This window comes from Podarcis melisellensis (genome assembly GCF_964234715.1).
Source record: "Podarcis melisellensis genome assembly, chromosome: 1".
NCBI classification, from domain to species: Eukaryota; Metazoa; Chordata; class Lepidosauria; order Squamata; family Lacertidae; genus Podarcis; species Podarcis melisellensis.
This window is the reverse complement of record NC_138528.1, coordinates 115,709,162-115,731,580: the sequence shown is the minus strand read 5'-3', so window position 1 is coordinate 115,731,580 and position 22,419 is coordinate 115,709,162. Positions and strand designations below refer to the sequence as shown.

General features: G+C 43.1%; 1 protein-coding gene across 2 annotated transcripts in view; it reads right to left on the bottom strand.

The window, feature by feature from the left end:
• Nucleotides 1-12,979, bottom strand: part of LOC309365319 (neurabin-1-like) — a 38,296-nt gene extending 25,317 nt beyond the window's left edge. The window contains exons 1-2 of one of the 2 annotated variants that reach the window (XM_081903501.1): nt 12,844-12,979; nt 9,942-11,802 (exon numbers count right to left, since the gene is read on the bottom strand). In XM_081903501.1, the coding sequence (XP_081759627.1) occupies nt 9,942-11,546 (1,605 nt within the window). In that variant the 5' untranslated portion in view covers nt 11,547-11,802; nt 12,844-12,979. The remainder of the gene's footprint in view (nt 1-9,941; nt 11,803-12,843) is intronic. The other variant, XM_081903502.1, reaches the window with a different exon arrangement.
• Between the last annotated feature and the right edge of the window lie 9,440 nt (nt 12,980-22,419).

The following is a 22,419-nucleotide window of genomic DNA, read 5'->3' as shown; positions in this document are numbered from 1 at the left end:
TTTTTCCAAAGAAGGGTGTTTTTGGTAAAGTATTTTTAAAAACAAAGCAAAAAAACAAATCTTGTATATGTTTCCTTTTTTCTACCATCAGGAGTTATTTCACTCAGTTCCATCTATTTCATGGGACATATTCTAATATTACAATATAATTTGTTAATAATATAATATTAGTAATGTGTTTGTTTTGTGAAGAATCTAATTGTTTCCAGGAACAGGAAACATGAAGTTTCTGATAACACTATATTTAGTAATCATGGCAGTAATCCAAAATGCCTCAGAAAAAGTAGACAAATATTTGTTATGTATTTACTAAGGGAATGAAGATGTCCTTCTTTCAGAAAATGCTTTTATTCAGATTAAACCTGTTTCAGAAATCAAGCCACATAGCAGAAATAGCAACTGCTATATCTTGAGATCCTTGGAAGATAAAGGTGGTATATAAATGAAATGAATAAATAAATAGATAGATAGATAGATAGATAAACAAATAGTATGGTCTGTACCAGCTTATTTTAAAATAATCAAGTTACTAGACATGAACAGAAAAAATTCTCATAAGTTTTTATTCCCTAGGTATCACTGAAATGCTATCTAACTAATTCAGAATTCTGGGCTGTTACACAAAATTTCCAAGAACAGTCTTTGACGTTGCACACAAGTAGTACCGGGAAGTATTAACGATTCACAACTGCTGTGTACCATGCAAAGCAGTAATTCAACCAAGTTCCATATCTAGAACCTACATACGTCAATGCATGGTAGATGCAAAAGTTCTAGCTTTGTACATTAACCAGGAAGCAGAAAGGGAAAGTAGCACAAGAGCATATTACTGTATTTATGTATTGCCTAATATTTCTGGACATTGCAAAAAAAAAAAAAAAATTAACAAAGAGGTAGATGGGTTTCCACAGCTTACAATCCACTCTTCACAGAAGTAACAATTCTGAAAAAGTGGGAGTGGGTGGCAGGAGAGTTGTCCTCTGAGAAAAGTCTGTTGATGATGATTATAAGAAAAAGACTAGGGTTACAGAGAAAAAAGGGGGGTTGTGTTAAATAAAACAGGTGATAGTAACCAAGGTTACAATTTGGATTATACTAAACCTGCAATTTACACAAGGGTTACATTCTGTGGATTGCACCTAAAGCCAAAAGATTGTATTAGTCAAAACCAACTGGGTTCAAAGGTGAGTGGGATTGCCAAAGCAATTCTTCCCAGAGCCTCACCTCTATTCCACCCATCATTATTATTATTATTATTATTATTATTATTATTATTATTATTACATAAAGCTGAATGTGCACAAGTTAAATGTGTGTAAGTTACAGAGTATAGAAAGTATAGAGATAGTGCAACACAACCTGTTATAGCTTTTGCGTAGAGAAATATATTTACCTCAACTGTTTTCTTCTCAAGGTTCATGTTACTGAAACATATTTTATTTGTAATTTATGTTTGAATGTTTTGCTTTGGTCCTAAGAAAAAATGTTTTTAAAGAAACCCTGCTAATCACTATATTCCGAAAAGGTGCCAGCTACAACACCTGAGATACAGTAGTTGTGAGATACGATGTGAACAGGAACCTAGTAGTGTCATGGTCAAGGCAATACAGTGGTACTTACCATACATTCCAGCGTATAAGACGACTTTTTAACACCGGAAAAGAAGTTAAAAAGTTGGGGGCCGTCTTATATGCCGGGTATGGCTTCCTCCCGGTGCAGAGCCCACCACCCACTGCTGCTGTGGCGGCAGCTTCAGCAGTGGGTGCTGGGCTCCACGCCGGGAGGAAGACGCCCAGCGAAGCCGGCTTAGCATTGCTGGGCAGCTTCCTCCCAGCGTGGAGCCCGCTGCCCACTGCCCAGCGAAGCATATATCTTATACGCCCAGTCGCCTAATATGCCGGAATCTACGGTAATTTGTCCTGGAGGTCTGTTCTTAACCTGAAACTGTTCTTAACCTGAGGCACCACTTTAGCTAATGGGGCCTCCTGCTGCCGCTGCGCCGCTGTTGCACGATTTCTGTTCTCATCCTGAAGCAAAGTTTTTAACCCGAGGTAATATTTCTGGGTTAGCAGAGTCTGTAACCTGAAGCGTATATAACCTGAAGCGTATGTAACCCGAGGTACCACTGTACCTTGATTGGCTATCGAGGCAAGTAGCTCTCACATGTATACATACCAGAAATTGCTACATGAATTATTAAGCTTCCCAGACAGTAACTTCTAATGAACTGAGCTTTTAATGGAGCGAAACTAGGAACAGAAAGGAACAGAAAGTTTTCTGTATGTATAGACCTATGGGCACCAGCTTTGGTGCTTTCATGAATAGTGCTTGTGTGCAAATCCCAGAATTGTAGAGCTGGAAGGGACCCCAAGGGTCATCTAGTCCAAGCCCCTGCAATGCAAGAATCTCATGTGCATTTTCTGAGCAATTTGCTTGCCAACTAGAAATATGGGCTCCAAAAGAAGTTTCCTGTAGAAAGGTTAGATTCTGAAAACACAAGCAACATCCATCGAGTTCTCCCTCACTCCCACCACACTGTCAAGGGAAAACCACCCCCTTAGCACTTCAGCACTGTGTTCACTCCCACCCTTACTGGGTACCTTTGACAAAAGTAATTGCAAGAGCCTTACTCTTTCTGTTCCTGTGTCACAAGTGAAATAGAACTTCTACATCACACCCATCCAGGAAATGCATCAGCTAAAGTCACTGGATGATAAGCAATATTAGTCATACTCAGAACAGGACCATTGAAATCAGTGTATTTAAGTACATTAATTTTAGTTGCTGTACTCTGAGTATGACTTAGCTCTCACCCACTTGCTTGTAATCTACCATAATTATGAATTTTGGCTATCAGTGGTTACTAGGGTGTTTGCTTTCAGAGGTTAGAGCTTGTGTGATCATTTTGGAACATCCCCCCCCAAATCCACAATCTTTTAAAACAAGATTTCATTCACAAGCACCAAGATACAATTAGGCCTATGGTTATTAAACTTCAGCAATGATCAGTATATTTCCTGTTAACATGTTTTGATGTGGCAGCATGAATCAGTATGGATGATATGAACATTCCAATGTAAGTTATTTTAATTTCCATTTTTCCAGAGCCTGTTCCAATTCTGCCATTTGTAGCAGATTGTCCCCTAATAACCAAAGCTATTGGTAGTCATCTGTACTATAGATGAAATTTTATTTTTCCTAATAATAACACAGGCTCATTCAAATCTCTTAAAGATCATTTTCTGTAAAGACATTTCTTCTCAATGTGCTCTCAAAATTTCCACACCATCTACAGCAGGGGTGAGAAACCTGTGGCCCTCCAGATGTTGTTGAACTTCAGCTCCCATCAGCCCAGACAGTGTGGCTAGTGGTCACAGATGTTGACAGCTGTAGTACAGCAGTATCTAAGGAAGCACAGGTTCCCTATCCTGTCATCATTTCTAATTACGCCAATATTGGTTAAGGTATTTTAAAAGATTATTGAATAAGATGTGTGGACCCAATGGTGAGTATGAACAGAACTTCACATTCCCCAAACAACTTTGGCAACAACTGGTATTCAAAATGCTTGATGAGATATCATGCCATGTGTATGGCTGCCATTAACACCATTCAGCTAGCAGGTTAGGAAAGCTTCCCAGGCCTTCACTTCCAGCTCAAAAATAACAAATGCAGTTTGTGACTTTATTTATTTTCTGCTGCTCCAGAGAGTAAGACCGAAACCAATAACTTCAAATTACAAGAAAAGGGATGTAGACTGAGCACCACGAACTACTACCTGCCAGTATGAGCTTTTCAACAATGGGACACACTGCTATTGAAGGTGGTGAAATCTCTTTAGGGTTTTAGCAGAGGTTGGATGGTATTAGAGATACCTGCCACTTGAGGACTTTGGCAGGGGGGCAGTGTGTTCAGATAAGGCTGTGAATATTCTCCATCCAAAATTTTAGAGAGCTACTACCAGCTAGCATGGACGATACTGAACCAGATGAGCCAGTAATCTAATTTGGTTTAAGACAGCTTTCTATATTCCTAGGCCCTTTCCAACTTCAAAGCCATTTGAAAATAAAAATATACCCCAAATATGCAAAAAATCACCTTTGAGAATAACAACAGAGACTATTATATGATATGTGCAGTTTTTAGTATTATAACCAAGTATAGTTCAAAAAACCAGAAGGGCACAAATATTCTGAGGTGACCATTACTTCTCATTACTATTATGGTTAGCAGGTTCATAAACCACAACCAAAGCATCAAATTAAGGTACTGTATTCCTTACACCCCATTTTTATTGCCACAGCTGTTCCTTTTTTGACTGCCCAAACAGAAACAAAATTTGTCTTATTACTGTACCACTGACAATGAGAAGGTTTGAATGAATTTACTTTCACTCTGCTCTTTCAGTGAGTAGCTTACAAAGATCTAAATGGCATGACATACAAAGAAAAGGGAAAACCAGTTCTCATAACAACCAATCACAATCCCCACCCCAAGCTGAAAAAAGGATCTTTCAGTCTTGTTCCATCAAATTGGTCACAGTGAATGAGAACACTTCTATTATTTATTCCCCTTTACTTTGTTTTATCCTTCAGCATTGGTGACTAAGGCTGCAATCCTGTGCACAAACTCGGTAGTAAGTCCCAATGAATTCAGCAGGACTCACTTCATAATAGACATAAGCAGGATTGCACTGTAAATGACTACTCACCAAAGCCATGTCCTAACATTAAACTTTTGCCAGCTGTACCATAAAACTTCTTATTGCTGATCTTTAAATTTCAAATTCTTAAATTATGAATCCTGTATAAGCTACTAGAGCTATTGGTGCAAGGAAGAAAAAAGTATGTGTCACTAAGCTGTACAAGGTAGTACAAGACAGGGGCCTCTCAGGCCCAATTTAAGTAAGAAGCGAGAATGTCCCAAAGACTAGTTTGGGTGGGAAACCCCACCCCATTGTAAAGTGTTGATATGACAGGAAGTAGCTTATGGAAGATAACATCAAACTTTTAAAATAAGGTACAAGTATATCAAGTACACAATCAAGTACACAACATTGTGATTACCTTTCACCAAGAATAGCTTATTTATGGCCATCACAGCAATTGCCTACAATTGTATAGATTTTGAATGGTTCTATATAGGACCCCCTACATGCAAAATCTTAAGAAAGAAATGTAGCTTAGCACAATCCTAACCATCTAACCTGGGTCAATTACAGGGAACCATGCTAGTTGAGTGGGACACAGGTGGCGCTGTGGGTTAAAGCCTCAGTGCCTAGGACTTGCCGATCGAAAGGTCAGCGGTTCGAATCCCTGCTGCGGGGTGCGCTCCCGCTGCTCGGTCCCAGCGCCTGCCAACCTAGCAGTTCGAAAGCACCTCTGGGTGCAAGTAGATAAATAGGGACCGCTTACCAGCGGGAAGGTAAACGGCGTTTCCGTGTGCAGCTCTGGCTCGCCAGAGCAGCGATGTCACGCTGGCCATGTGACCCGGAAGTGTCTCTGGACAGCGCTGGCCCCTGGCCTCTTAAGTGAGATGGGCACACAACCCCAGAGTCTGTCAAGACTGGCCCGTACGGGCAGGGGTACCTTTACCTTTACCTTATGCTAGTTGAAGAATACTGCTATTCTTTCTGCAAGTAGCAAAAAAGAGACATAAGAACAGCAGAGAACTTCTCCCACCTCCATTGTGAGGTAGGTCAGGCTGAGATACAGTGACTGGACCAAGTTCACCCAGTGAGTCTCATGCCTCACTAGGGATTCCAACGCCATTTTCCCCAGGTCCTAGTCCGACACTCTAACCACTAAACCATTAGCTAAGAAGGAACCATTTCCAACACTGGTACAGAGGTAAACATTAACAAAAAGGAGAGCCATGCCATAAAGGGGAGGAGATAGGCAAAAGGAGTATATGAGCTTTCCATCTACAGTGGTGCCTTGGTAGTTGAACGGTGAGGCTCCCGAATGCTGCAAACCTGGAAGTGAGTGTTCCAGTTTGTGAATCTTTTTTGGAAGCCGAACGTCCGACATGGCTTCTGATTGAGCGCAGGAAGATACTGCAGCCAATTGGAAGCTGTGCCTTGGTTTCTGAACCATTTCAGGAGTCAAATGGACTCCCGGAATGGATTAAATGGATCAAGAACCAAGGTACCACTGTACTCCCAATCTCTGAACCACAATGTCAGATGCTCTGGGAATCAAAAATGCACTGTACAAAAGACAAAACTGATGCTTACTACAGCAAAGTAAAAACATGTTGGCCCAAGGTAACACACGTTAGAGCAGGCTTCCTCAACCTTGGCCCTCCAGATGTTTTGAGACTACAATTCTCATCATCCCTGACCACTGGTCCTGCTAGCTAGCTATCATGTGAGTTGTAGGTCAAAAACATCTGGAGGGCAGAGGTTGAGGAAGACTGTGTTAGAGAAATGGTGGGAAAGGTATCAGCTGATTCTTTAATAGTCATTTAAATGAAGATATCATATGATCATCAGCTGTCAACATTAGTTTACCTCAAGTTTGCCCATAGGCTATGAATGAGGTTTTGGTTTCGGAACGACCAACAACTGGCTGCAATCCAGAGCAGTTCCTTTTCAACATACTCTTCATTAGTTTCCAGAAGTTAATGGAGGCTGAGATATTAAATGTTAGCATTTTAAACTAAACTGCATTTTATTTCTGTCATATGATCTTCAGAATGCCTTTTTGAAACTTTACTGCTTGAACATGAAACCAGAGTGTTGGGCCTTTACTGAATAATCATAAAATTAATAGGCTACTTAGGAGCTTATTAGGATAAGAATAAAAGCATCAGTCTAAAGGTTCCCTGTGCACAGTACTCGGCTGCAGCGGAAGTATCTTCAGGCACAGAGCAAATGAATTATCAGTATGGGGTCAAAGCAGATGTGACCATAAATATGTCTATGTCTCCCATTTAACATGTGTATAGACTGATAAGCAGCTGTGGAGGACAAATTAACCCTTTTCCTTCTCTGCTATGATACTGAAGAAAACCCCTCCTTTGAAGGTGCCATTTTCTCTTGGAAATCCCCATTCACACTAATAGGGAAATCTCTCCCAATTCAAACAGCTCATTCTCAAGATCACAGCAGGTGAAAAAAAGGTTAAATTCTTTCTCATGCCTTCTGAAATCCAAATAACAATAATTATCAGTTCCCCTTCAATGTTGCTGCCATTTACATTAAAACAAACACATGTTAATTGCAAAGACACTTGAACCTCATAATCATGTCGCCCACAATTTTAAAATCAACTACTGTGGTACCTCAGGTTACAGACGCTTCAGGTTACAGACTCCGCTAACCCGGAAGTAGTACCTCGGATTAAGAACTTTGCTTCAGCATGAGAACAAAAATTGTGCTCCGGCGGCGCAGGAGCAGTAGGAGGCCCCCAATAGCTAAAGTGGTACCTCAGGTTAAGAACAGTTTCAGGTTAAGAACCAACCTCCAGAATGAATTAAGTTCTTAACCCGAGGTACTACTGTTCCTGTTTGGAGGTGAGAAGGGGCTTTTGAATTCTTCTTCTTCTTTTATCTACTCATTTCAGGTGACTGGTACAGTCAGAGTTGGATGCACGGATTGAGAGATGCAAATAGGAAGTAACCTGGCCCATCATTGTTCTTTTTTACTGAGGTAATAACAGGGTAAAAAACACATATAATTCACATAAATTAGGGCATGGCTAGCAAAGGTATTGCCCTCCAGCTGCTTTGACTAAAACACCCATCTGCCCAGCCAGCATAACCAACTGTCAGTGTTGATGGGACTTATAGTCCAAAAATGTGGAGGTCACCACACTACCTACCTCTGCATTAGGCACATTGTGTATGAGCCTTATAATTTCTGGTTACAGTGGTACCTCTGGTTAAGAACTTAATTCATTCCGTAGGTCTGTTCTTAATCTGAAACTGTTCTTAACCTGAGGTACCACTTTAGCTAATGGGGCCTCCCGCTGCTGCCGCATGATTTCTGTTCTCATCCTGAGGTAAAGTTATTGACCCAAGGTACTAATTCTGGGCTAGCGGAGTCTATAACCTGAAGTGTCTGTAGCCCGAGGTGTCTGTAGCTCGAGGTACCACTGTATATAAAACAGCTATGGAACAGAATTGATTTGGAGTTGTGAAATTTTACTCCTACTTCAAGGTTCTAAACATGCTTATACATACAAAACTAAGTCCCACCAGTTTCAATGGGACTTACTGCCCAATCAGCATGCTTAGGACAGCAGCCTCAGACATTTAACTAAAGTTCAAAATTTGCCATGTATTAGCAGCACACTACCAGAAGGCTGAGGGATGCGGGTGGCGCTGTTGGTAAAACCTCAGCGCCTAGGGCTTGCCGATCACATGGTCAGTGGTTCGAATCCTCGCGGCAGGGTGAGCTCCCGTCTTTCGGTCCCAGCTCCTGCCCACCTAGCAGTTCGAAAGCACTCGTAAGTGCAAGTAGATAAGTAGGTACCGCTTTACAGCGGGAAGGTAAACGGCGTTTCCGTGTGCTGCGCTGGTGCCGGCTCGCCAGAGCAGCTTCGTCACGCTGGCCACGTGACCCGGAAGTGTCTCCGGACAGCACTGGCCCCCGGCCTCTTAAGTGAGATGGGCGCACAACCCTAGAGTCGGACACGACTGGCCCATACGGGCAGGGGTACCTTTACCTTTACCAGAAGGCTTTATAAATATTTTTTAAAATTCCAAAGTGGGGGTCAGCAACCTTTTTCAGCCATGATCCAGTCCACCATCCCTCAGACCATGTGGTAGGCCTGATTATATATATTTTTTTGGGGGGGAGGAATGAACAAATTCCTGTGCCCCCCAAATAACCCAGAGATGCATTTTTAATAAAAGGACACATTCTACTCATGTAAAAACACGCTGATTCCCGGACCGTCCACAGGCCGGATTGAGAAGGCCATTGGGCCGCATCTGGCCCCCAGGCCTTAGGTTGCCTACCCCTGTTCGAAAGCATAAATAATTCTGGGTGCCCAAACTACATTCTACCCACTTTTGTCTGTTTCTTCCAGTATTAAGGGCTCCGGGTAAACCGATGTATGCAAATTAATAAAACTAATTTGTGTATCATGTAACCATCCAACTAATACTGTTTAAATGTTAACTTTCAAGCTTTAAAAAAAGTGAATCTAATTCAGTACTGAAATCAAAGACGATCTCAAACTTCTTTTAGGAAGACATAAGGTTCACATCACACTTGCAAAAGTAACTGGGAACAATCTTGGTTAGCAGTGCCATCTTTTGCAAACCTTTATGTTACTACGCTTTTGAAAACACACAACTCCCTAACCTCCCCCAAAGCTCTACAATATTCCTAATCCGTTCTACCCTAAAAGCCTAGCAATTTGAAAGTTCCAGATAAATGATCATCTTCAAACATTAACCACTATTGGGAAATATTTCCTTAGATACTTTGGGTGATATCCAACACTTCTCCCCCCTGCTGACGAAAGGCATCCATCAGGAGAATGGGAAAGAAAAGCATTTCTCGGTAATTCCCCCTCTTCCCTTCAGTCTCCTGTGGCTCCTCAAAATCTGAGGGTGAGAAAACGAGAAGCAGTTTTTGAGTGACAGCAGAGGGTGTAGAGAGGAGGAGTCACAAAAAACTGCCTCCCGCCACTGTTCTGCTGACAGAAGTTTTCCACCAGTGAAGAGGAAGCAGTGGATATCACTCATTCAACCCAATTATAGGCATACTTATTTGGAAGTCCTATTAATATCAAAAGGGACTGGCTGCTAAACAAACCAGGTGGATGAAGCCAAGGGGTTCTACAATTACATTCAGTATTATTTCTCACCATAATTAAATCAAAAGCAACAATGATTATACCATACAACATGTAATCTTCTGGAAATGGCATCATCACATTAGGCATTAGGAAAAAGGAAGGAAAATACAACTATCCATGACACTTTACCTTGATTGGGGCTGTGGAAAACTTTACTTTCCTATCTGGATCGGGATCTTCTTCTTCAGAGAGTCCAGGAAATTCCTCATAATTACTATCATAGTTGTATTCCTCCTCTGGCAAGGTTTCCTCTCTTTCAGGGCCCTGACTATAAGTCTCGGTTTCTCTGTCATCGTCAAAAGCTGCATTCTCTATCCCAAAAGCACTGGAAGAAAATCCACTACAATTTTCTGGCCTTTCTTGTTCTTCATCCTCTTCTTCACTATCTCCTACTTGTTCTACATGATCATGCTCTCTTGTTTGAACTTCCTCCAGAGATGCCACATCTTTTACTTCTTTTTGATGGGGCTCACTGCACCCACTAAGTTTCTCCATTTCTTCAAAGGTGAGGCCATTTCCTTCACCTTCCCAGCTTGGAAATCGGAGTGGTTTCTCCTTCTGGAAGACATTAACTTCCCCCACAATTTCACCATCATTCTCTGAAGTTTTATTCTGCACCATTATCAATTCAGCTCTAACTACTTCTACCTGAGAGATTTTTATTGGGGCTCTATCTACTTTAGTGGACACATTGTTTGTATACTGCAGATTCCTCTCAGAGGTTTGTTGCTCTCTTCCAGACGCTTCTTCAGTGACCCTACTCTGTTCAGGTTGATTTTGCTTCAAGTACAGCTCTTCCTTAACCACTGGTGATTCCCAACTGCAGAACACCGACTCGACTGGACTTTGGGTACCCTCATTTTTTGAAGTGTCTTTACACTCTTCACTGTCACTGTCTCCCAGGAAACTCTCCAGTCTTCTAGAAATAGGTCCAGCATTCAGTGAGGACAATCTAGAGCTGGAGTGCTGCACCTTGTGTTCACTGTTCCCTTGACCCTCTGCCTTGTCTATGGTGACTTGAGAGCCAACATCGGTATTGAAATTAAAGTGATCAACCACACTACTACCGTCAGAGGAGGCAGAGCCATGCCTCCTCCTATCTTCAATCCTTTCATTTTTGCTAGGAGTACATCTGTCCAATGAGCTTGGTTTTTTTGTGTTCCTTTCAAAAAGTTTCCTAGTCTCAGAAAACTTCTCCGCTAGGGCAGCTTTGTCTAGATGTCCTTCATCACTGCTACAGATAATTTTGTCAGTAATCGAAGAAGCAGGTATAGAATCCTGGGGACCACTGCAAGGGACAGAGTCAATATTTAGGAGGTTGTTTTTTTGAACACAAAAGAAAGATGGGCTACTGGGAGAAGGAGGAGCAGGGTCACTTGCAGCTGTTTTGGTGATGATCTTGGGCTCAGAGGGTGGGCTGTTCTCAGAACAAAGTGGAGTGGAAGAGCCACCCATCTGCATGAACATATTTTTGATCTTGTGTACCCTGTTGCCATAGGTGACAGCTCTTCCCCGAACATGTGGGTCATTACCTCCACCATTGGATGAGCTAGTCAGCTTTTGCTGTGAGCCAGATCTATTTGAAGCATTATCCGAGTTCACAGAATCAAAACTGCACTTAATAGCATGGAAATCAGCTTTATAGGCATTTCTGTGTGGAGAAGCACTTCTTAAAGTCCTCTCTCCTTTTCCTTCAGTCTTCATCATTGTCAAAAGGAGAGACCCTTCACTCATTTACAGTGGGGAGAGGTATGAAAACCAACAGCAGTTGCCCTTGCTGTTCTTCACAATGCCAGGATACAAGCCTCTTACAAACTGGAGACAGAATGAGACTGGAAGACGCCTCTGACTGGCTTATTCCATGCAGGCACTGAAGTGAGTTGTGGGAAGAGCCAGAGAAGAACACACACAGAGAGAACAAGCACTCGAGGAATGTATCTGGAAAAACGGGATCCTAGCGCCACGGCTGATCTACTATCCTGAAAGCCATCTGCAAAAAAAGAAAAGTTAATGAGCCGAAGGAGGAGACCTCACCCTTCTACGTATCTTAACTTCTCTCAAACAGAATTCCATACCCTGAGGAGCAGTGGGAAACTTATCTCTATTGTCCTCTGCCAATCAAAGGGGAAGCAAAATCAAAATTAAAAAACGATTAAGTCGCAGTTGAAATAAATACAAACTCTGAATTTCTGGAATTAACGCAGACTCACTGGGGCTTTACCCTGCAACAGTGTTGGAAATAGTGAGGAGGAGAAAAACTGCTTTAAGCATGTGGAAAGCAGTTGCCTCTTTCTCACTGGCCATTGACTAAACCGTAGGCAGCTCTTCCTCATCGGGGATTAAGAGGAAAGGCTTCCAGGGCAAGAGGATGCAGTTTCCAGGCAAGGCTGGGGAGCCCTTTCCACAAGGGGAACAACATTTGCTCCCGGCGCTGCAAACTTTTCTTTCTGGACAGACCTGCTGGCCCAAAGGAGGCCAATTTCTCTTCTCCCCCCCCCCCCATGAAAATACTCTTTTCCCTCCTCTGCCTCCAAGAGGCTTGGCCGTTCCAAGTTCCTTGGAGGCCCATCTCTGGCTGTTCCTAATTCCTGAGGCGGCGAGGGGGGGGGGCGGCGGAATACAGGGTGTGGGGGGGGAAATACGTGGACGCCACAACTTCACCCCCCCTTACAATCCCCGCCAGCCAGCCAGCCCGCCCCCGCCTACGTCCTTCTTCCCTCACTCGGTGTCTCTCCCTTTCTCGCCTAGGGCCAGGCAGGAATGCGAACAATTCCGGCCCGAACTTTGAGGCTTCCTTAGGAGAGAAGCGGAGATAGAGAGTCGTCGTCGTTGCCGTCGTCCGTCCCCCCCACGGGAAGGGAAAGAGAGCCAACTCCGGAGGCTCACAATGGAAAGCCGCTGCCACGAAACTCGCCGGCTCCCCCCCCCCGGGGGAGAGTTTGCCCGCTTTCCTTTCCCTCCTCACGGGAACTCAAAACAACAACAACGGCCCACCCACCCCCCACACAAAAAGCACCTCCGAACTTATTACCTGAGGTAAAAAGCTCATATCCCGCGCGGCAGCGGCGGCGGCTCTTTCCCCTCCGCCCGTATCCGCCCCTCCGAACAGCTCCGGCTCCGGTTAACTTCTTCTTCTTTACTAGCTCTTTTCTTTTCTTCTATTTTTTTTTTTTTTTACAACTCCGCCCTCCTCACCCCCAAAACAAAAAAAAAAAAACCCCAAACTATTCGCCCGCCCGCCTTTCCACTATCAACTACTCTCCGTCTCGCGCGCCCGCCCGCACGGCCAGTTTATAGTTCTTCTACGGTTTTCTTTCTCGCTCTTTTCCCCCTTCTTCTCCTCTCTCTCTCTCGTTCCACAGCCCCCTCCCCTCCTCTCCAGGCCGCGCGGGCGGGCGGGCGCGCGCTCAACCCCTTACAACAACAAAGGGAGTAGAAAGGGGGGGGAAAGAGTCCCCGGAGCGAGAGCCCCGCTCTTCTTCCTCTTGGAGGGAGGGAGGGAGGGGGAAGAGGGATCAGAGGTGAGGGACCAGGAGGCGGGGAGGAGCGCGAGCGCGGCGGCGAAGTTCTGAGGGAAACGCCTGCATCCGTTGGGATATACCATACTCGGGAGGAGAGGGAAGGCTCGGGCCGTACCATCTTGACTTGAGGGAAAAGCCGGGGAAAGAGGAGCTCCGGCGCCTATTGTTCCAAGTTTGCCCCCTGCTGTTGGTGGCATCTGTGTATCTCTCTCTCTTTCTCTCAGCAACGCAAGGAAACACCCCCCCTTGGGACTTGTTTTATTTCCATATTTTCCATTTTCAACACCCTCGCAGCAGCTCATAGATGGAGGGGAGGGGGTTGGCTGTTAGATTCAAATCCCAAAGCAACGAATGGACCATATCTATCTATCTATCTATCTATCTATCTATCTATCTATCTATCTATCTATCACCATATACTTACAGGCCAAACGTATATGAAAATATACTTTTTAAATCAGAAAAATGCAAATATTTCAACCCTAATACTATATAATAGATTAAGCTATTACTGGACAAGGCCCAGCCATTTTAGAGAACTGATGCAATTCCCCTAAGGCTCCGAATTATTTTATTTTTAATGGAATTTTATTAGAGGACATGGTGCGCATATGCATATAAATTCCGTTGATAAAAATGGGACTGAATTCCAAATAATGTGGATCTACAATCCTTCAGTAACTGTTAAGGCTAGTACAATGGTGTTTACTTTGGAGTAAGCACGCAGGATCAGACTCTTAAGCTTGCAGAGGTCACCTGCTGCATCCAGAATTGTGGGTGCCTGTCAATGAATGGCAAAGTTGGTGGAGGGGTTTAGGGAAGGCAAACTTTCTCAGCCTCCAGCCTCCCACCCCTCTAATTCAAGATTCATGTATGGCTGCCTGTTTGCTTTAAGTTGCTGGCACTGGTCTTCAAAACCCTAAATAGCATGGGACCCAAATAGCTGACAGAGTTTATTGAGAATTCAAACTTCTCTGCTGTATGAGAAAGTAAAATTGAGTCCTATCAAATGAGGTTTTTTCTTCCTCTTTTTCTCTCAGGTCTTCTTTTCTCCCCTCTTAGGCTGGATACTGAAGGTCATTTCTGTTAACTTGCAATAGAAGTTATTACTGTAGCACAAACTCTGATACTTGTACGTACACAATGGGGAAAGAGGAGCCTTGCAGCCTGGAGAAAAAGTGAGTTCATTCTGTCTTCTTATTTCCTAATTCCTAATTGCAGCTACTCTCTCTAGCCCCATTCCAGCAGATGGAGTTATGAAATTGGCTACATTAGATTTCAGGCAGCACCTGGTATTGTCAATTTCATTTCCTTAAAATATGTTCTCCAGTGTGACAGAAAAGGGCAGTATATACTGTTCAAATAGGAAAAACCTAGAAAATGTTTTTCAAATCTTCTGGCCATGGAGGAGCAGATACATCTGTGCTTCCCTACTGTCAGGGGCTCAGGAGCAGAGGCACAGGAGAGGGAGGAAATGGAGAGCGAGGGGGAGGAATCCGAGGGCAGTGTAGGGGGTGACAGTGGCCCGAGGGATTCCTGGAGTCTGTCCAGCGAATCGGAAGACTCGCAGAAGGGAGCGCCAATGGCCAGGGCAAGGGGGGTGCCAAGGGGGACACCCCAGAAGGAAGGGGCCAGCGGGGACTCCCAGAGCAGCAGTTGGAAATCAGGACCAGCTTCCCCACCAGAGCGCAGTGGGGGGGAGGAGTCCCAGGCATCGGGACCAGTGTTCCCACCACCAGCGAGAGGAGATGAGTCAGGATTGACCACGCCTCCATCGGAGAGCGCGGAAACGGTCGAGAGGAAGGTTGCCGGCTGGGCGCGCGCGCCAAGTTCAAATGTACAGGCGAGCGGCACAGCAGATAGCCCGGATAGGGAGCCAGGTCCTAAAGCCCGCCGAAAGGAGGGGCAAGAATCAGGGGGGTCAGCGTCAGAAGAGTCCAGAAAGGAGGAAACCCCAGGGGGCAGAAGGACCCAGAGGAGGAAAGAGCAACGGAAGAGGTGGAGTAAGGCTAGAGTCTTAAACTGGTGTACAGGGGGCAGAGACTCAGATGGAGCTTCGCCGGTCTAGCTTCTAGACGTAGAGCTGCACGCTGCGGTTTGGAAATGGAAACTAATCGTCAATAAAGACTTTTGTACGTTATTACTGACTAGCGTTGGTCCTCTGTGAGCTGGGACCTAGAGGCAGCCCTGACACCTACCCTTTTTATTTATTTGTATTTGTTTGGAGAAAGATACCCTGCCTTTCCAAAGCTTTCTCACAACTCAGAGCAGTTTACTCTGAAACTGAAATACAGTGGTACCTTGGGTTACATATGCTTCAGGTTACAGACTTTGCTAACCCAGAAATAGTACCTCGGATTAAGAACTTTGCTTCAGGATGAGAACAGAAATTGTGCTCCAGCAGCGCGGCGGCAGCGGGAAGCCCCATTAGCTAAAGTGGTACCTCAGGTTAAGAACAGTTTCAGGTTAAAAACGGACCTCCGGAACGAATTAAGTACTTAACCCGAGGTACCACTATATTACATTTCCATAACAAAACCATAATTTTCAAAGGCTCATAGGGAAAAGCAGATATGAACACATTGCAACACTGTGGAAGTGGGGGGTGTTTAAATAAGAAACTTTAATATTTTGTCTGGGCAGAGACTGAGGAGAAGGAAGAGTGTGTTACCCATCTCCAGCGATGTTATACCCAGTAGCTTATGCAGTGATGCCAATGGGTATCCAATGGGTATCCTTTGCAGCCATTCAGACATATTGCTGCAGAGCTACTTGGGCTGTTCGGTGTTTCGCTTTGTATCATGTGCTGCTTTAAGGACTACAAAATCCTGAAAAGCTAGTTTGTCCAAAAGCTATGGCAAAACATGTACCATAAACACTAACAGGCCTTCAGTATTGCCTGTTATAACAGCTGAAGTGCTACGGTGCTGGGCTGGATGCAAAAGCAAAACTTCACAAGCATTTGAATCAAAAGCCACAGAAATGCTGATTCTAACACAGTTAATAGGGTGAAATTGCCTATAACGATATGCAGACTAGAGATAACCAAGAAAGGTGACGAGCAGTTTTAAAAGCTATGCCCATGCTATTGTTATTTTCATTTACATATTTATCAACTGCCCTTCACTATAAGATACCAGGACAGGTTACAGCACTAAAACAATATTTAAAATTGTTGAAAGCCAATCCAGTAGAATTCCAGTAGGATGATGGTGTCCAAGTATGTTTACCTGGATAGACAAGCATTTAACAGAATCATAGACTGGTAAAGTTGGTTTGTTCAACATTTTTCTTTCTGCAGACATGAAGTCATCTTGTGCCGCGCTCTTCTTGAATAAAAATGTTCACCACCAGAATAGAAATGGGTCTAGTTTACAGGTCATTTCCAAGGATACCACTGACTGGTTGATTTTTAAAATTTCATGGGCACAGCATAAAAAAACCATCTAAAAAGTTATGGAAGTCTAAAAGACTTCCTGATGAGTTTTACCGCTCAGTGTGCCTGGAATACAACCTTTGTGAAGCCTTGATGTGCGGAAGAAATATGCCTGAAAGATGTTGCTTCAAATATCATTCTTTTCTGATTTCCTGCATGCATGTATATCTGAAGTTAAAAAGATGTATGTGCTGTTGTCATACAGGAAGTGATTTTGGTTAAGAAAAAGGCTTACGTTTTGAAGTGGTACCAGGTTTCAGTGGTAGATAGGCTTAGTAAATTGTAAGCCAAAGGAAACTTCTCTTCGGTATAGAATTAGACCACAATTTCTGTAAGCTTAAACTAGGTCTCTAATTATAGATTACACTCTAGTCAAGCCTGAAGGTTATAATTTAAAACTGTCATAGCAACTATAGTTCAAGTTACACAAAATCCTGTCATGGGGACTTAGTAGAAGCATGAGAAAGAAACCTTTAAAATGTAGTCATGTGTCTTTTTAATGGGATGGGATGAAGCAAAGACAAACAGTAAACTCAAACAGAGGGAAGAAAAGGAGGCAACCGCCGCCTCTTCTTAACAGCTGAGCGTAATTGTATCAAGAACAGGATGTGCATTTATTTAAAAGCATTTCCCAACCATTGTCCAAAACACACACTCAAAAAGGAAAAATAGATTTATTAACATATACAGTGTGGTAGTGAACTAGCTGATCATGTGCGAACCTCTGTGGAGTCTGGAAGTATGTCCCATAAAAAGTTTGGAAGATGGTGGGTTTATGGAAACATAACCTGCCATATACAAAGTCAAACCATTGGTTCAGCTGGCTCAGTATTGTCCACACTGTGCGGCAGCTGCTCCACTGTGTGGATTGCAGGCAAATATATTTCCGTGCCCCATCTGGAGATGCCAGGGATTAAATTTGGGACATCATTAGTTAGTTAGTTAGTTAGTTAGTTAGTTAGTTAGTTAGTTTATATTCCACACATTCAGTATGAGTTTGTGCTCTCAGGGCAGCAAAGAGAATCATCAGAAACAAAAGCTACCATTTTTGAAATGAAATAGATTGGAAAATCAAACTGCTCTAAGTTAAAGAATGCTTGGATTCATAGTTCTTCAACTGGGAAAACAGAAATGTTTTTGTCTGACATTTAAATGATAGGCAGGCCTCTTTGGGGAGGGCATTCTCAAGATGAGGAGCCACTACAGAAAAGCCTCTCCAGTCACTATCACCCACTGAACTTCAGATCAGAGGCATAGCGTGGGCAAGGGGGCTGTTGCCCCGGATACAGCTTTTTTTGAGGCCACATTTTGCTCCTCACACTGCCCCTGCCAGACCCACTCTGCTTTGTGAGTCTGATCCCTCATCCCAGCAAAGCAGCGTGGAGCTGGCAGGGCATCAGGAGGACCCAACAGGCATGTGTCCTTCCAATCAGCCCAGTCAGACCGATTTTAAGGGCACCTGCCTGCCTTGCTGCGTCCTCCTCATGTCACCCTCCGCACCACCACCACCCTGGCGTGTCTGTCCCGGGCGCCTTGAAGACACATTCCACTGCTGCTTCCGATGGTGCAGTTCCCTGGAGAAAGATCTCAGATGATGATCTCAGTGGATGAGCAGATTGATATAGGAGAAGGTGATCCAACAAATACCAGTATCTGGGTCTTCTTCTCTGGCAATCACTCGTAGCCGAGTAAGATTGTCTTCCATAAACACGGTTTTAACAATGAGTCCATGAGTGACTGGAGGCTAATTCTGGATCCCCACGTCCTTCCACAGTGGAGACATTGGTTTCCGGGTGGGAGTTGATCACGGTGTGGATTTGCCAAACGAGCCTTCCTCTTAGCACATTTCTGCATTGTGTCCTGAGTTCAAGTGTCTTCAAAGCCCATGACACTTTTGGTAAAGGCTGTTCTCCAATTGGAGTGCTCACGGGCAAGTGTTTCCCAATTGTTGGTGTTTATACTACATCTTTAAAAATTTGCATTGAGACAGTCTTTCAACCTCTTTTGTTGACCACCAGCATTATGCTTTCCTTTTTCAAGATTGGAATAGAGTAGTTGCTTTGGAAGATTATAATCAGACATCCACACAACATGACCAGTCCCACGAAGTTGATGTTGAAGAATCATTGCTTCAACACTGGTGAGCTTTAGCTTTAAAGAGAAACCACTTTGAAATGAGATGAGAAACTCATAGGGAGCCAGTGGAGTTGTTCCAATATAGACAATACATGCGCTCTTCACCAGATCCCTGACAGCAACGCAGCGGCCATGTTCTAGACTAGCTTCAGTTTACAAACAATCTTCAAAGGCAGCCCTACATAAAGGGCATGGTAGTAATCCAGCCTCAAATTTACAACAACATGGATAAGTGTAGTTAGGCTATCTTTGTACAAAAAGGGGGATCATAGTTTACATATAAGTCTCAAACTGATAGAAGGTCCAGGTCCTTTGGACTACCGAAGTTACTTGAACTTCAAGTGATCAAGATGTCATTTCCCAATGTTAGTATCACATCATTGTTTGTGTTCAAATTCTTTTGCTTTGGAAATAATATATGTATTTGTCATGGAATTCTACTCAATATTGATCCAGAGCAGAACCTCAATGTATAGTTAGCAGAGTAAAAACTTAAGCACGTTGCAGGATTCCCCCCCAAAATAGACCAGAGGCTACCGAAGGCAAATGAGCATAATGGTCACAAATCCAATACATTTAGGATTGGCACTGTTCATAAGAAAACAAGTTGCAGCAGACTTAATTTAAACTTAAAATAACTTATAAGTCAAAACTTTAACACTAAGCAAACTGTACAGAACCCCACACCAGAAGGAAAAGAGATAGAAAGAGAAAGTGAAACCCAGGCTCCTTCTGGCCCTACTTTTATAGTCAGCATGACCTTGACAGAAAGAGATAAGAGAACCAGTTTAAGCCACCAGTACTCAGCTTCTCTGAAGAAATAACCCAAACATCATGAACTCTGCTTGTTTCTTTCACACAGAGAAACTTTCAGGACCCTCTAATTAATTAATTAGAATAGGAAAGATCTCTACACATCAGATTGATACTTTCTGCACTAAGAAATGCAAACTAACAGTACAGTGGTACCTCGGGTTAAGTACTTAATTCGTTCCGGAGGTCCATTCTTAACCTGAAACCGTTCTTAACCTGAAACACCACTTTAGCTAATGGGGCTTCCCGCTGCCGCCGGAGCACGATTTCTGTTCTCATCCTGAAGCAAAGTTCTTAACCCGAGGTAATATTTCTGGGTTAGCGGAGTCTGTAACCTGAAGCATATGTAACCTGAAGCGTATGTAACCCAAGGTACCACTGTCTTCTTGTTTTTAGCTCTCCTTAGAGACTTCCCTTAGGCAAATGGCTGGTTATTGTGAGAGCAGGATGTTGGATTAGATGAGCCACACTGGCCGGATCCAGCAAGGGTCTTCTTATGTTCTCAAGCCCAACTCTGCATGGTAGCCATGGCGGAAGGGGGAAGGTTGCAGGGTGTAGGCTGCAGGCTGGCACAGAAACTGGGTTTTGATCGGGCCCAGTGATGGCTGGTGATGGCTATGTTACCAGTTTGAGATTCAGTTCTTTCTCTTGCCCCCTCTCACTCTGGCAGGGATACCACCAGTAGGTCTACCACCTGCCCACATTTTCAGCAGAGCTGACTAGAAGGACCACTCTGCTCAATCCAAGGCCCTCGCAGCTCACCATAAGGGGTAGCAGGTTGGATTGTACTGTAAAATAGCAGGGTGGGTGGGGAATGGTGCTTCTCAGTGCAGATTTGATACACGCAAGCTACTAGTGAGGAAAGAGTAAGCATACCTAATTATAGTTTTAATTGGATATAAATACCTGATCAACAGATTTAATATTCAGTGGAACCATCTGGCTACTGCAGAAGTACATAATATATTTGGCTTATTAGTGAGAAGCAGAAATGGGGGGGGGGGGGGAGAGACATGATAAAGAGGCAATGAAAATTCTTATTTAGCTGAAGTGGCAAATTTCTGTCTTTGTGACAGTATTTACCGGTAATAATGTTCTGATTGTACCAGCACTGTGAAGTTATAAGTAACTCAAGTGCGCAATGATGATTAGAGGATCATAGTTGGCTAAAGACATGTATCCAAGATTAGATTAATGGAATCTTTATTTAGCATAAAGTTAAAATTGTTTCATGACAAAGCCAAAAAGAAAGAAATGAAAATACCCTATTAACATTTTCACAAGCATTTTTCTTTTTAAATTGCTGCTAGTAAAGCTTTTCTGCTATACCATTTCTTATCTAGAATCATTATTCTTATCATCTTTGCCCATTTTTTCCACAATATATATTTATTTCATTAGTATGTCTAGACAAGAATGTGAAATCATCCTGATGCCATATGTTTAACTGTTTATTTTATTTTACTATGACTCTAGCTCAGCTGAATGCCTACTATTATTAAATCTTCTGAAAGAACAAACAAACATTTGAACTCTGTGACACCTCAAAAATGTAATACATGTTTAAATTCTACAGTAGGTAATAAGGTCCAGCAATTTCATTCAGGCTTAGTTGTGAAAGAGTTGCACAAAATTAATGTAAACCTCTGTTATAATCCTATACTTGAGATCTGTGGCAGAAGAGTAACAGGATTTGGCAGAAGCCCTTCTATGGAGGTAGAATGCCAGATATACCATTGCCACAAAAAGATGCTGTCAGAACATCCCACATGCAAATGAAAATAGGCTACCAGCAGACTCATTCCACTGGTGTAGATATGCTGGCGCAATGACCCAAAGGGGTTGAAGTTTTGGGTAGAACATGAGCAACATACATATGCTGTATCCTAGTAGCCTTCAACCTTTTCAGATTCCAGTACTCACCTTCAGCCCAAACATGAATTTGGGGACCAACTACTTAAGTTTTTAACCATATAGTTAGTTATATGGTAGCTGTACTACTGTTGCAACTCAATATTGGGTCTTAACCCACCAGTTGAAGACCAATCCACTACTCCAGAGGTGGGCAACTCTCAAGAGACTGCGATCTACTTTCAGAATTAAAACTGGCAGTGATCTACCCCCTTTTTTTCATAAGATGCACAGACATTTCCCCTTACTTTTTAGGAGGAAAAAAGTGTGTCTTATGGAGCGAAAAATACAGCACTTAATAAATCTATATAATTGAATAAATGCTAACAGAAGACTTAGGCTGGATCTCCAGACACATCAAAGATTGCATTTAAAGGTGTTGGAAACTTCATACAGGGAAATCCTGTTGGCGAAAGACAGGACTCCGCAGCGCCATCTGATGTCACAGTGTTAAAACGCATATAAAGCGCTTTTATCTTTACGAATGTAGCTGAGTCCTTAGTGGTGTAGGGAAAAACTTTACCTTTTCCAGCTGCCGTCATGCTGGAGACTGAAACAATGTCATGATTTGTTAGAACCACTAATCTAGAGCAGTATCAGAGAAGGTTTCAGTTACCCACTACCGCATAGCCAGATGAGTAATGCAATCACACACCTACTAAGTTTGTATTTGCAAGCCAGCACTGATACTAATGAACAAACACACTTTTGTTCTACACTAGTGGATCCTGAAATGAATTTGCTGGCAAGGAATAGTTGCACCGAAGGGACTTTCAGTTCTCTTTTACTT